This window comes from Pelobates fuscus, chromosome 1, assembly GCF_036172605.1.
Source record: "Pelobates fuscus isolate aPelFus1 chromosome 1, aPelFus1.pri, whole genome shotgun sequence".
NCBI lineage: Eukaryota > Metazoa > Chordata > Amphibia > Anura > Pelobatidae > Pelobates > Pelobates fuscus.
This window is the reverse complement of record NC_086317.1, coordinates 424,855,168-424,870,094: the sequence shown is the minus strand read 5'-3', so window position 1 is coordinate 424,870,094 and position 14,927 is coordinate 424,855,168. Positions and strand designations below refer to the sequence as shown.

The 14,927-nt window shown below is 46.7% G+C and overlaps 1 protein-coding gene across 2 annotated transcripts in view; it reads left to right on the top strand.

Annotated features, from left to right (window-relative positions):
* The window catches only part of LOC134570875 (serine/threonine-protein kinase Nek5-like), an 89,336-nt gene that overhangs the window by 49,194 nt on the left and 25,215 nt on the right, over positions 1-14,927 (top strand). For both annotated transcript variants that reach the window (XM_063428876.1, XM_063428868.1), the window contains exons 2-3: positions 745-871; positions 14,357-14,453. In XM_063428876.1, coding sequence (XP_063284946.1) covers positions 755-871; positions 14,357-14,453 — 214 coding nt within the window. In that variant the 5' untranslated portion in view covers positions 745-754. The remainder of the gene's footprint in view (positions 1-744; positions 872-14,356; positions 14,454-14,927) is intronic.

Sequence of the window (14,927 nt, the reverse complement as noted above, 5' to 3'; positions counted from 1 at the left end):
TTATAGTTCTTACAGAAAAAAAATTTTCTTTGCCTTAGACGAAATCTTCTTTCTTCGAGTCTAAACACATGACCTTGTGTCCTATGTAAAGTACGGCTTGTGAATAGATTTCCACACAATGGTTTGTATTTGCCCTGGAAAAATTTGTATACTGTTATCATATCCCCTCTGAGAAGTGTTTTATGTGTGAAGAGTGTCTTCTTTCTTCATTTTACAAAAAGTGGAAATTTAAAAAAAAACCTTGTGTTTGGTCTCACCAGAAATAGTTTGAGATAAAATTGTAATAAAATATATATGACCAGCCTGAGTCCGTTCACTCAGGGTCTGATAATTCCAGCCAAGCGAACTGGATTGCTACAAACGGAGGTTTCTTTGATGCTATGTTACTTTTGTTTACTGCATTTTTGTGTTTGTTGTATAGTGGAAAAGCCACGCGACCCTAGATAGTGAATGCTGTATATAGTTAGAGCTCAAGAAAGTGCAATGACTTTGTTTGTTTTATTTTCACTTGCTGAAGTATTAAAGTAGATAAAAGCTTAAACTCAGAGTTGGAGTTTGTCCTGTGCTGCTGCTTACCCTAGACCTAGAAGATAATGGCTATTAAAAGATCCCAGACACAAACAAACCTTTGACTACAAAGGATATTTTTATCAAAATATATATATATTAAATCGTTGTGCTACTTTCAGAAACACGTGATATCCCATTGTTAATCTTTAATTTATTCCCTATCTATTTTTAAAGGTTTAACAGAATGGATAAATATGAGATTATTCGTATGATTGGAGAAGGTGCGTTTGGCAAAGCGTTTCTTGCGAAACAAAAATCAGATCATGCCCAATGTGTAATCAAGGAAGTAAACCTATCAAAGGTAAGAAACATGTTTATTATTAATGGAAAATAATTATGCATAAACCCTGCCCCACAGCTGCTGTGTGTGTTTAATAAAAACTATTTTAAAATACCTTTCGCTATACTATACCTGTTAACCAAACTTATAAACTACAGAAAAAAAAAATTTTTCTTTTTTTTTTTTAGTAAAAGATTTTGGCCAGGATGGGTAAATTCACCAGCTTTGGCAAGGCTTCAAGGTGGTCGTTGTAGATGAATCCTATTCCAGTACAGCCACAATGCTGGCAAAGCATCAGTGGAGATGTAGTCCACAACATCTGGAGTGCTGAAGGCTGCCTACCTCTTTTCTAGAAAGTCATTATTGGCCTTGGCAGTGTTTGAGATCATTAGGGTCCAGCCAAGATTAGCCTTCAAGTTAGATTATAACTTAGATTATAGAATATAAAAAGTAATATTTTCTTCTGGAGGTCAAAAACAGCAAACTAGAAACGTAGCTGGCTTGGGGAATTTTTTCCAATGCTGCTATTTTAGCTGTAAACTTGAAATTCACTATAAATTCCCAACAATTCTTAATTTAGTAATTAACCCGGAGTGTGTTTTTGACAGTCATAAATATTTGAATTCCTTTACAGGACACTTATACCAAAACAAAAAGTGTTCGAGACACGTGACTCTAAATGTGCAAATTTTGATATTATACAAATATTTAAAGGCCAGTAGAGCCAGTTCCCACGTAACCTGTTCAATAACAGGATTCTATAAAGGACAATTCATTCATTGTGAATTGAAGTAAAAATGACTTTACTCAATAACAAATGGTTAATTTAGGAAGAACAATAAAGATGTCGAATCCAGTTAGTTAGGTATGGTTGATACTCCTTTAGGTATCTTAATGAGTAACGTGTCCACATCTGCAGTTTCCTTTATTCTCACAGAGGTATTCATCAACATTGTCAGAATTTCAGAGTGAATTGCCATTTTATGCCACAAGAGCCATTTTGGAAAAATTCCCCAAGTGAGAATTTGAAGTTTATATTGGATTTTCAACAATTCACACTTTAATGAATAGCCCTGTAAATCTTCAATGTGCACAATCCATAATGCAAGTCCATTTGTGTCTCTTACACATTTTGGGTTCATAGTACAGTTGTGAGGAGTGAGGACAAGATGTGTAGGAGTATGATTTAAAGAGAAGAGTACTGGTTAATATATTGGTTTAATTATATTTTTAAGTTCCATTTTTTTTTTTTATTCTTTTTAGCAGTCACGATAGAGGCACTCTGTGTACCATGTTTTGTTTTTAACAGCGTTTTCTTAATGTGTTTAGTTACTTTTCAGTTTATCTGATGATTCCAGCAATCACATACTTTTGTCTAATCGGTGGATAAGATGTCAAAGTAAAGACAAGTCTGAACCTGAGGTTGTGAGGGCCCTGCTCAGGCAAGCTCCTTATTTATACTATGCCCGTAAGTCAGATAGCAAGGCTTGGAATGTAGAATTCCAATCATTTCTCTGGAAATGGCCCCTCTGGAAATCACCTATGTCTTGTGTTAATGTTTCTCGTTATGTGATGTTCTGTTTTCTTTTAAAAGTATAACACAGATTTAGCAATTGATGTCATCATCCAGTGTAATCCAGTTACAACCAGGGTACACACGACATTGGAGGGAGAGAAACAGAAATATGGAGGAGATTTATCTAACAGGATTATTCACTAAACTCTGTATTTTGTCCAGATGGACAAAATCCGTTGAAAATTACCAAATTCCAAAAAGATTGGCAATTTTCATATTTACTATTGCCATATACAGTTACAATTCGGTAGGTCCCAGCAATGCGCAGCAGTCAATGTCCAGATTAAAATCAATGCTTTTTCATCTGAATCCTTTACAAATTATAGGGCTTAGAATATTCACAAAACACTGGTTTTAATAAAATCTTGGACCGAATGTATCCAGCAGGATGCATATGCACAAATTAATATTCACTTGATTTTTTTTCTTTGGTTCTGTCTATGGAGGATCCCGCGGTCTCGCTGGATCCTCCATAGACCTCAGTGATATACTCTCACGCATGCTGAAGAGGACTTGCCTGAGGAAGATGGCCGCGCTCGCGAGGGAAAGTTTTCAGGTAAGTAAATCTTACCTTACTCGGCCACCAGACCACCAGCATCGATATTAATGCCGGGTCTTTGCGAATGCTACAAAGATCTCAGATGGTGACAGTGCTGTCTTAATTTAAAGTGAGACAGACTCCATAGAAACCAGTGTAAACAGCAGGTACATTCAGCTGGTGACTCCTCCACTTTTAAATCTTTGGCTCTAGACTTAGAGGCCCACATTGACCCCTTCACTCACATCTCATTACCCATTCCTTTAATCCCTATCACGCCCCTTAGAAACACTTTACTCCCATTCCTATAAACAGTTACATTTCCCTAGGATTAATCCCCTTATCTCAATTCCATACTCCCCTCACCATCCCCAGCCTCAATCACAATACCCCATCTCCATACTCTCTTCACTATCCCTAACCCCAATCACACTACCCCATCCCCATACTCCTCCCATCACCGCCAATCTCTTTTCTCATCCCCATACTCCCCTCACAAATCCAAGCCTCAGTCATATCCCTCAATAATACTCAATACCCATACCTCAACCATAGCTTGTAAGGTCCCTTACCTTGGCGGTCCGCCGATCAACTGTTGCTCTGATACGGCAGACTGCCTGACGGTCCAGACAGCATCCTGGACATCTGCCACTATGCGCACGCTACTTTTTATGATGAAGGGGACGCGAGCCGGTGTCATGACGTCAGAGGGGCTCTAAACGCTAGATACCAACGTATTCTCACGTTACACCAAACACGCCTGTAAACTTATACAAGCTCACTCAGCCCAAAGCATAGTGCCCTGTTGTGGTTCTTAGGTTTCTAGTGTCCCAATAGTGCGTACCTCTGTCTGTTTGTAGTATATTTTGGTATTGACCCAGCTTCTCCTGACTTCTCTGGTTCCCTTGACTCTGCTCTGATTCTTGTTTTTGTGATTTACTGGCTTCCCTTGTTCTGACATTCCAATTTTCCCTTTATTTTCCCTTTATATCTGGCCACTCTAAGGATCTAATAGAAACCTTTCTCTGTCTCTATATAACTGGAGGATTTGCAGGGTTTATCAATCAAGTCAAATTCCTGTTTCAGTTATGCCCTAGGTCTTATCCCATTGATAGTGCGAAAATCGGATTCATAATATCATTTCTGCCTGATTGGGCACTTGTTTAGGCAAATCCATTGTGGGAGAATGATAATGCCCTGATTTATGACTATGGGTAATTTATTGCTGCTTTCAGGAGAGCATTTGATCCACCGGGTAGGAAAGCCAAGGTGTTCTCTAGCAGCAGAGGCACGTTGGAACAACTGTGCATCTTTGGACATGTTTCTTTTTTTTTTTTGTAAATATGTGTTTATTGAGGAGTTAAGTTCAATCAGTCAACTGTAAGTAAACATCAGTTGGGACACGCAGGTCCCGGCTATCAGTATAACAGCGATAGTATGTAAGAACTGTGAGTAATCATTTCAATTAAAGCGACACGCAGGTCGCCTCTTAACATGAGCATCTCGTTTCTAACTGCCAACATATTAACATTCTGTTCTCTGTTTTCTTTCCCTCCATACCCCCCCCCTGTCAACCCCCCCCCCACCCCCCGCCCCCCGTGGGCAGCCACTCACTTCCCGTGGAGAACCTTTGGAAGTGTCAAGTGGGGCAAATGAGTGTAGTATCCCTTGCTTTTCAGAAGGATGTATGTCGAGAGGTATAAGCTCTGGGTGTCAGTTTAGCGGTCTATCCAGCCATAGCTTACACATGGGTCTAATGGTGTTAGGCGTATGACGTGGTTCGGGGCTTGAAGGGTGGGTCCAGCACTTCGGGTATGGGTCAATACATCCCTACTTGAGCTTGGGTGGGTAGGTTTCAGGTTGCAATCGTGGTGGGAGTAGCAATACATGACGTAGATTACCACTAGGCGGGGTCAGGGGTTAGCTGTCATGGTCTTATTACCATGTGTTCCCTGGGGTGCAAGAGGCGTCCGCCCCCCCCCCCCCCCCTCCCCGTTAGCCGTCAGCGGGCATTATGTGGTGCCATGAAGTGTCTCTGCGTTAGGAAGTTGATATGTCTCACCAGTGGTGCGTTCTCGTGTTCTGCTGGTACCAGGGTATCCAGTGCATGGATCAGGGCTAGAGTAGCGTCAATGGTCCCCTTGTTCCCCTATCTGTGCCAGCTGTCTAGGTGGTAGCTGTCGGGTCATGCTTTCACTGTGGTTCATAGTCAGTATGTTCCCGCTGTCCATCTGTCTGCTAAGGTACCCAGTGCCTGGGGAGTCATCTCTGGGCTAATCTTGTTTCAGGTGTGTGTGTGGGTGCCTATTCTGGTGGTCATAGGTGCTGGTATGTGCGTGTGGTGGTAGGTGTGGTGTGTGTTCTATGAGCATCTTTCCTCGTCCCCCCATCCGCCTGCCCCCTCCTGTGTGGCTCAGTGTGGTGTCAGTCTCTCCCGTGTAGTATCGATTACTAGTGCATATGTATTCTATGTTATAAGATAGTGGCTATCTCCCTACGCGCATTGCATGCAAGGCTGGTTACTCTGTGCGCTGATGGCGTTCCCTCATCCCCGTCCCTCAAATAATCGCTCCCAACCGTGGTGAGTCCCCCGCTCGGGTCCCACCGGGGTCCCTGCCCACCTGTCCCCCGGCCCCTGGGTGAGGAATTGGCAGATCAGTGTGGAAATAGGGAGGTCGTGTCAGGCAAGCCCAGGTCCCGCACTCCCACATCCCTCTTAGTCGTCATCTGCATTTCGCGAGCGGTAGAAGAACCAGGGTCCCCATTGTTCCGCGTGCTTTTCTTGTTTGCCTAGCAGGTTTGCTATTGCGGATTCGGCTTTTTGAATATCATCCACTTTACGTCTCCATTGTTCGATCGTCGGCGGGTGTGTCTTCTTCCAGAGCAGTGGTATCAGTGTCTTCGCCGCGTTCAAGAGGTGTCGAAGGATCGATTTTTTGTAAACTGAGAGTGATTTATCTGAGTGGTGCAGTAAGGCTAGGTCTGCCGTCAGGTTTGGAGGATCGCCCAGTATCTTTTGTATTTCGTCCCCAACATTCACCCAGTATGGCTTAATACCGTCGCAGTCCCACCAGATATGCTGGAGGGTCCCGGTCTCGGTCCCGCATCTCCAGCATGTGTTTGGAATTTCCGGGCTGATTCGGTGTAACAGAGATGGGGTGCGGTACCAGTGGGATAGTAATTTGTAGTTCGTCTCCTGGTATTGTGAGCTAGAGGAGCTCTTATGTTGTAGTAATAGTATTTGCTCCCATTGACTTTCTGTGTATTCTTTGTCTAGTGCGTCTTCCCAGCGCCTCTTGAAGGTATCTTTCCTCTCCCTCTCGCCTGTCGCCAGTCGCTGGTACATTGTGGAGACTGTTCCCTCCGCCTCGGGTGTCTGGAAGCATAATTGTTCAAACCACGATAGGTCTCTGTGCAGTCTATTTCTATGCGGCAAGTTGTAATAGAAGTGTTTGAGTTGGGCATAATGAAATTGGTGCATCAACGTGGGTCTCTCTACTTCCGATAGGTCCTGTAGCGTCTTCATCCCCCTGTCTGTGACCGCCATATGTAGCGGTATGAACCCGTCGTGGTTCGATAGCGGCCATGCTGGTGGCGGTATTCCATCGCCAATGTATGTGTTATGGGCAATGGGGATCAGGGGGCTCGGGGTAGGTGAGATGTAGGAAGTTTGTCTCAGTCGGGTCCACGTCTTAAGGGTCTGGGTGATTGGCGAGTCCTCCCCGAGGTCCTTCTTGGCGTCCGCTTCCTTGTACCATAGGAAGAGGTGTAGGTGGTTGTTCGCCAGTTCCCGGCCTAAGGAGGTCCACCGTTTTTGAGGGGACGCCAAGTGCAATTCCCTGATGCGTTGTAGAATCGTGGCTTGGTAATACTTGTGGAGGTTCGGCAGGGCCAGTCCTCCCCACGGTTTGGGAAGGCTAAGTGTGTCGTGTTTGATCCTGGCTCTCTCTCCCTTCCAAATATATCTGAGGAACGCCGAACGGAGGGTTTTAAAGAATACCGGTGGGATTGTGCGAGGTATGGTGTGGAACTTGTATAATATCCTCGGTAGGATGTTCATTTTAATGACTGCTATACGACCTTGCCAGGAGATATGGTTGAAGTTCCATCTCTTAAGGTCGTTGAGGATGTCTGTCAGGAGGGGTGCGTAGTTTTGTGCATATATATCTCTAGCTTCAGGTGTAACCCGGAGCCCGAGATATGTCATATATTCCGTGCACCAGTGGAACGGATACCGGTGTTGCAGGGTGGCGCATTCCTCTCCCCTGACCGTCACATTCAAGACCTCGCATTTAGGCTGGTTGAGCTTAAGTCCCGATAGTGCTCCATATGTCCGGAATTCACTCATGAGTAGTGGGAGCGACTCAAGGGGTTCGGCTAAGAAGAACAGCATATCGTCCGCGTAGGCGGCTACTTTGTGTTCCTGTGTCTTATGTGTAAGGCCCAGGATCCGGGGGTTGTTGCGGATTTTATCAAGGAACGGTTCCAGGGTGAGCGCGAACAAGAGTGGCGAGAGTGGACACCCTTGCCTGGTTCCGTTTCGAATCTCGAAACTGTCCGTGAGGGCTCCATTTACTCTGACTCTGGCATTTGGTTGATGGTACAGCGTCTGGATCCAGGTCATCATTCCCTCCCCAACACCGACCCTCCTCAGCGTCTCCATCATGAAGTGCCAGTCCACCCTGTCGAATGCTTTTTCGGCATCCGTGGATAGTAACAGTAGCTTTTTCTTCTGGTGTTTCGCCAGGTGTTGTAGCATGAAGAGCCGGAGCGTACTATCTCTGGCTTCCCTGCCCGGGATGAAGCCTGTCTGATCAGGGTGGACCAGTCTAGGCATGAAGGCCTGCAGACGGAGGGAGAGGATCTTCGAGAAGAGTTTTATGTCGGTGTTGATGAGGGAGATTGGGCGGTAGTTACCCACCTGTTCCGTGTTCTTCCCTGGTTTAGGTATCACTGTGATCGTCGCTGCCAGGGACTCCTTGTGAAAGGGAGCTCCATCACGTAGGTTGTTAAGGGCCTTCACCAATCTTGGAAGTAGGTCGTCGCTAAACTTTCTGTAGTATTCCACCGGGAACCCGTCCGGGCCCGGCGTCTTACCGTTTTTGGCCGATTTTAGGGCCAGCTTAAGTTCACCTTCAGTGATAGGTGCTTCAAGTCCATCCGCTTCTTCCGGGGTGAGGGCGTCCGGATTGAACCCTTGTAGGTATCTCGTGGTTTCGATTCTCTTCTGTGCGGTGTTGGTGTCACCATCTGTGTCAGGGATGTTGTATAGTTGTGAGTAGTACATCCGGAATTCGTTTGCAATGTCATCTGGGAATTGTGTAAGCTTACCCTGTCTAGTGCGCAGGGTGTGAACTTGCGCCTGTTTCTGCGGGCCCCTGAGCATCTGAGCGAGAAGTTTGCCCCCCTTGTTAGCGTGCGTGTAAAAGAATGCTTTTGAGCGTTGCACCTGTCTCATGTGGTTGCGTTCCAGGGTGTCTGTGAGTTGTTTTCTTTTCAGGGTCAGCTCACGGTAAGTTGGGTCGTGTTGGGTTCTTTTATGTAACTGTTCCAGGTCCGCTATCTGCTTGGTGAGGTCTTTAATCTGTGCGCCTGCCTCCTTCTTTTTTTGTGTGGCCAATCTGATGAGGTGGCCCCTCAGAACACTTTTGTGCGCCTCCCAAATGGTCATGTCTGAAACGTCTTCTGTGGAGTTCTCTTCGAAGTATCGACGAATGTGGTCGGCTATCAATGTTCTCGACGGTATATCTTGGAGTAAGGTGTCGTTGAGTCTCCAAGTCATCCTAGCCGGGCGATATAGAGGTGACTCTAGTTCCACCCTCACTTCACTGTGGTCCGACCAGGGAGTCGAATGGATGCTTGCCTTTCGGAGGAATGTGAGTCCTTCCTGCTGTATGCATATGTAGTCGATCCGGGAATATCTATGGTGTAGCGTGGAGTAATAGGTGTAGTCCCGGTCCGCAGGATGGAGTGCCCTCCATGCGTCTGTCAGGCGAAGTGTTCTGAGGGATCTTCGAATAGTTTGCAGGGCCGAGTCGGGGACACAACTCCGTCCCATGGATGTATCGACCAGAGGGTCTAGTGGGACATTTAGGTCGCCTCCCATTATCAGTACTCCCTCTGTGAAATTGGCTAACTTTCTCAATGTCCTACGGAGGAAGCTGGCTTGTCCTGAGTTCGGGGTGTAGATGTTTGCTATTGTATACGTCCTTCCCGCTAGGATTCCTTTGACGAAGACGTATCTGCCGTTACCGTCCGACTGATGGTCCGTGGGCACGAACTGGAGGTTAGCTGCGATCAGGATAGCTGTCCCTGTTTTTCGCATTGTGGGGTGATTGCTATAGTAATTTAGTGGGTAATGTCGGTTTTTGAGTAGCGAGTTTGCCTCCTCTCTCAGGTGCGTCTCCTGCAGGAGAGCGAACGAAACGTGGTGTCTCTTGAGGGTTCTTAAGAGGTGCGATCTCTTTTCAGGGGTGTTAAGGCCCCTGCAGTTCTGAGTCGTAATGATCAGGGGTGCCGGGGAGTAGGCCATTGCCGTGTCTCACTCGTCGGTCAGCTGCGTGCGGTCTAATCCCTACCTCCAGCCAGGGGTCTTCACCTCTTGTGTGCGGGAACGGGGCCGGGGCCTGCCGGATCAACTGCCGTAGGGCGGCGGGGTGAGAGAGCTGGAGCAAAGGAAAGGAGGGAGGGCACAAAGAGGAGAGAGAGAGGCAGGAAAAAAAAAGGGGGGGGGGGGGCGGGGGGCCAGGTGAGCACCCCCCGGGGCGTCCAGCGATGAGTTAGAGCGCTGTGGGTATGAAGTCCCTCGTGACACCGCGTCACAGACGTAAGCCGTTTGTGGGGTGTGTCTCCGTAGGTGCTTGTGTGCCTACTTGTGTTGGTTGTCCCCTGAAGTGTGTGTGGGTGATTAGTGTGGTGGTGAGAGTGTGTGCGCGGCTGTTATGTGGGGTGTGTCCGTGTGTGTGTATACCAACTTATGTGGTGGGTGTTGGTGTACCCTCCTGTATATAATGAGGTCCCGTGTAACTGGGTGGGTGTCCAGAGCCGTACCACTACACGGTATATACCGGAGTAGCCGCGGCTGTGGCCCCCTCAGTGGTTCTGGTTTACACGGGCTTAGTTCGGGTCGTGGCCTATGCCAGGTCGAAGTGGTGCAAGGGCGTGTCTGGAAGTCTCAGGTGGATGACCTGTCCCGCTGAAAGCATAGCGTCTTGTGTGCACTTTGTTGCTGTTGTTACTGGCGGTTATGTACTCTCCCTCCGGGTCTATATCAGCACTATCTAAAATTGCGTCTGTAGAGTCCCCCCCGTCTGGTGGTCCGGGTTCCGCTGGGGCTCATAACCAGTCGGCTCTCGAGTGGCATCGGGTGAGTCAGAGTCAGTCAAGTTAAGTGAGGCTAAGCACAGGTCGTTATAGTTCGTCGCCGTCTTGGTGGTGGGGACGTGCCGTCCAGGCGTCGGTCGGTGATAGTGGGCGTGATTCTTGGGTGCCTGTCTCTGCAGTGCGAGTGCGGTCTAGAGTGTGGGATAATCTGCGTTAAGTGTGGGGTTGGCTGAGGCGTCTAGGCTAGGTCCAGGGTGTGTGTCCGGGGCGTCACTGGGTATGGTCACTCCATCTATGGTACCTGTCCTATCCGGTGACCTCGTGACCTTCCTGTGTTGAGTACAGTGCTCGGTGGGCCCTATATCGTACATCTACCTGTCCCATCAATATGCATTTTCATCCTCTCCCACCCTCGCCCACCCGCCACAAGCATTTTCCCCCCTCCAACATTCAGCATTACCCTGATCCCCCTCCCCCACATTCCCAGTCCTCTAGTAGAGCCTGGAGTAGCATCAGGCTGTGTCCTTGGGTTAGCGGTGGTTCGGGTGTAGCGGCACTACAGTATAAAGCGGCAAGGTCCCATTTCCCAACTCTCTCCCCCCCTCCCAAGGAGCGTCTAGGATCCCTCCCTCTCTAAACAATAGAGCCAAGTTGTCAATGTCCCAGTGGTGCGTAGGCACTCCTGACCTCGTCAGGTAGGGGAGATGGCGTCGGGTGGGTGGCGTCAGTCCTCATGGATTCAGTCTATGCCATCATCACTAGTGTGTGGTTTAGGCGATTAAAGTCATTAGTCCCGGGTCAAAGTCAATACGTGTCAGAGCAATAATATAAATGTACTTAGCTGTTACGATCTCAGTCGCAGGGATGCCTCGGTCCTACCAGCCGGGGGAGATGTCAAAACGTCCGCCTTAGTGCCAAACCGTTAGTCAGCCTGCTGGGCCGGGTTGCGTGGCCGGTGCGCCGGCGGTCTGTGCGGCGAGTCTTCTCTGCGGCGTCGTGCAAGTCTTTGTGCCATCGGGCCAGGGCGTGGTTCTGTCGGACGCAGGATCCAGTCTTCAACCTCCGTGGGCGGCAGGCCTAGTCGCCTCAGGAATATCGGCACTTCTTCAGGCCACCGGACCGGGATCCATTCGTTATCTTGGCGGGCCAGTAAGCTAAAGGGGAAGCCCCACTTATAGGGGATGTTGCGGCTCCTCAGAAGTTGGGTTACCGGCCGGAGTGCCTTGCGGGCCTCAAGAGTGAGGGGTGACAGGTCCTGGTAGAGGGCCACTTCCGAGCCTTGAAACGGCCAGGACTGTTTGGAGCGGGCCTTGGACATTATTAGTTCTTTTAGTTTAAATTCACGCAGGCAGCAAATAATGTCTCTTGGGGAATTGTCGACGTTTCTCGGTCTTGTGGCCCTGTGAGCTCTGTCGAAGTGGATGTGTTGTGGTGCATCTGGGCCTAATATACCTTTGAAGAGAGCGGTAAGTACAGCCTCTACGTCTTCTTCTCCGTTGGATTCAGGGAGGTTGCGCACTCGTATATTAGATCTGCGCCCTCTGTTATCCAGGTCCTCGGCTTGTCTTCTAAGGTGCAGCAGGATAGTCCCCTGTCGGGTAATTGCTAGGTTGTTAGCCTCTATGCGGCTAGACATTGCCTGTTCTGAGGCCTCCAGGGTCTGAATGCGGCTGCCATGTGCTGCCAGTTCGCTTCCCAAAATGGCGACCTCCGCTCTAATTGCTTCATGGAGCGTGTCTGAGGTGCTTTTGAGGTCGTCCTTCATGGTTGCAGTAAGGGCCCTGATATCTGCTCTTATGTCCGCTAGGGATAGGGCATGGGGTTCCGTCTCCGGCGGTGAGTGCTGGCTGTCGGCCATCTTGGGGCCTTGTGCTCCGCGTGGCTGGCTGCTCGGTGTTTGTAAGTAGCCGTCCAGGGAACCGGCGTGCGGGCTGTTCAGCGGTCTCCTGGGGGTCTGGTGGGTGTCTGCCCGTTTGGTGCGCCCCATCGGGAGAGTATTGCTGCGTTTAGTGCTGCTTATAATGCTGCGCGGGTCGGAGCTCCGAAGTTAAGCGTCCATCTCCGACGGCTTCCAAGCCACGCCCCCCCTGGACATGTTTCTTAACAGTTTATCCGATACCCTCTTAGATGACCTAGCTGCTAGGGATCTGCCAGAGGCATTGGATGAACTTATCACCTATCTTACTCACATAGATGAGAGACCGAGACATAGACAGAACACCAGAAAGACTACATAGAAGGAGAGTGGCAAGTGGGGACATCTCAATTTTGTCTTGCCCCGAAAGGCCAGAAAACTCCAGAACCTAAGGTCCCATGTAGGACAGGCCTTGGATGTTCTTAAGTTCTTAACAATTCCTCCATGATCATAAAATCAGATAAATGGCTTCTACCTACCACCTTTAAAATGGGAGGGGAAAGGTTACCCATACTCCTGCTTTTATTGACTGAGGCAGCTGAACTTTTTTTTTATATAAAACTTTCGCTAGGAAATATATTCTTCCTCTCCAAGAAAGAACAACACCATTGGTCGTAGAGGCCAAATATGATAGAACTTACCATCACTAAGGAAACTATTCCAGTTCTCATGATGGTTGTTATTCTTCACAAGGAAATCGTTATTGTTAGACCTATTGTTGGGTCAAAACATTGCTGCTCATTTTGTGACAATAAATCTGCCTGCGGCTTTCACATTTGGAGTGCCTGTGAATCCTTCTTATTGCTTTATTTAAACCAGGGCTTAAACATTTTGCTTTGAATCTAGGCACCAGCTAAAAACGTTAACGATAAAAATAAAATTCTTAACCCCTTAAGGACACATGACATGTGTGACATGTCATGATTCCATTTTATTCCAGAGGTTTGGTCCTTAATGGGTTAAAGGAACACTATATTCACCAAAACCACTACAGCTTAATGTAGTGGTTCTGGTGTATATAGCCTGTTCCTGCAGGCTTTTCAATGTAAACACTGCCTTTTTCAGAGAAAAGATAACTATATAGCTCCCTCAACCTCCAAGTGCACATCAGTTCCAGCCAGATAATGCCCTCACATCCCCCAATCACATCAATGCTAGACAGACAGTGCCCTTGCATTATATAATCCACCGGTCACAACCAGATAGTGAACTCTCCCGCCATGTACTATGTAAAAAATGGCTGAACTTATAGAGTTGATTGACAGGAAGCTAAAGTGGAGGTTCTTAATTGCATTCAAAAACCAACACTACACATAAATGCATGCTTGCATTCAAATTCCAACACACTCCTACATTCACGCATGCATACGCCATACAAAAACATGCATACGCCATACAAAAACATCCTAACATTCAAACACACAAACATTGCTCAGTGCTTAATACAACCCTGCAAGCACATGAAAATGGTAGAGCCCCAGCTGTCAAAGCATTCTCTGTGCTCACCGCGAGTTCTTAATGGCGAATTTAGGTCCAAATGACAAATTTGCCGGATTGAATTTGGCGGGTAATTATAACAAAATCAAACAGTCTGATAAGGTTTTCTATAACCCCCAAATCATAAGGAATTCCACTATGACGTGGGCCAATAGAAATTAAGTACATGTAATGGTACACTCCAGTCATGACATGTCTCGGGATGTTCATACTGATCCAATGTACAAAAATTCTAAATTAATGAATTAAAAAAAAGTAAAACTCATAAGTGTGGAGCCGTATCCGGCTTTGTAGAATGTGCCCCAGATGCCTATTCAGGCTTGGATATCCAAAGGAGAAAGGGATGCAGGAATTGTCAAGATAAAATGACATTTATTAATTAAAATACAATTTCTAACTATCATAAAAGCATGGACTAACGTTTTTGCCTTTCACAGCTTACTGTACAAACTGTTAATTTAACTAAATGGTTGTGTATCATTTTTGCTCAAGGTGATAAGCGAAACACCCATTTGTACACACTTTTTAGTACTGCACTCACTAACAAGAAGTGTAAACACACCTCCCATTGATATGAATCTGTTTTCCCCTGTATTACTCATATTAGAGGGTATAAACTGATTTGTTTGTTTTATTTGAATCCAATTCCTGCTTTAGATGCCACTACAAGAAAAGATAGCATCTCACAAGGAAGTCACTCTACTGTCTAAGATGAAGCACCCAAACATTGTAACGTTCTTCACTGCATTTGAAGGTATTGTTTAAAGTAGAATTGTCACTTGTGTTGAATTGGCTCAGGAGATCTTCCATAGTGAGGATTACTTGGGGATGGAGTTACAACAAGGATATTGTCTTGCTGCTGGAAGAGGGGAAATAATCTAAAATAACAATGGAACACTCCAGGGTTACAAATATATGTATTTATTTATAACATGTAAGTAAGTGTTCCTTTGAATAGAAAGCCTGATAGGTCAGAGATTGGTTAGAAAGCTTAAATTCTTGAATGTTAGAAGCACCGGTGTCAAATGATGCAAAACAGGAGGCATTCATTGGTGTAATATATCTATTTTATTATCGTTGATACTTGCTTGATGCATATTGATTATTGACGCATTGAAAGGACATACCAAGCACTATAACCAATTAATGCCAATTGGCTCCCTAATCCAGTTTGCTGGCTCCATGAGACGCAGGAATCCGGTCTGATTAGCTTTATAAATAATGAGAA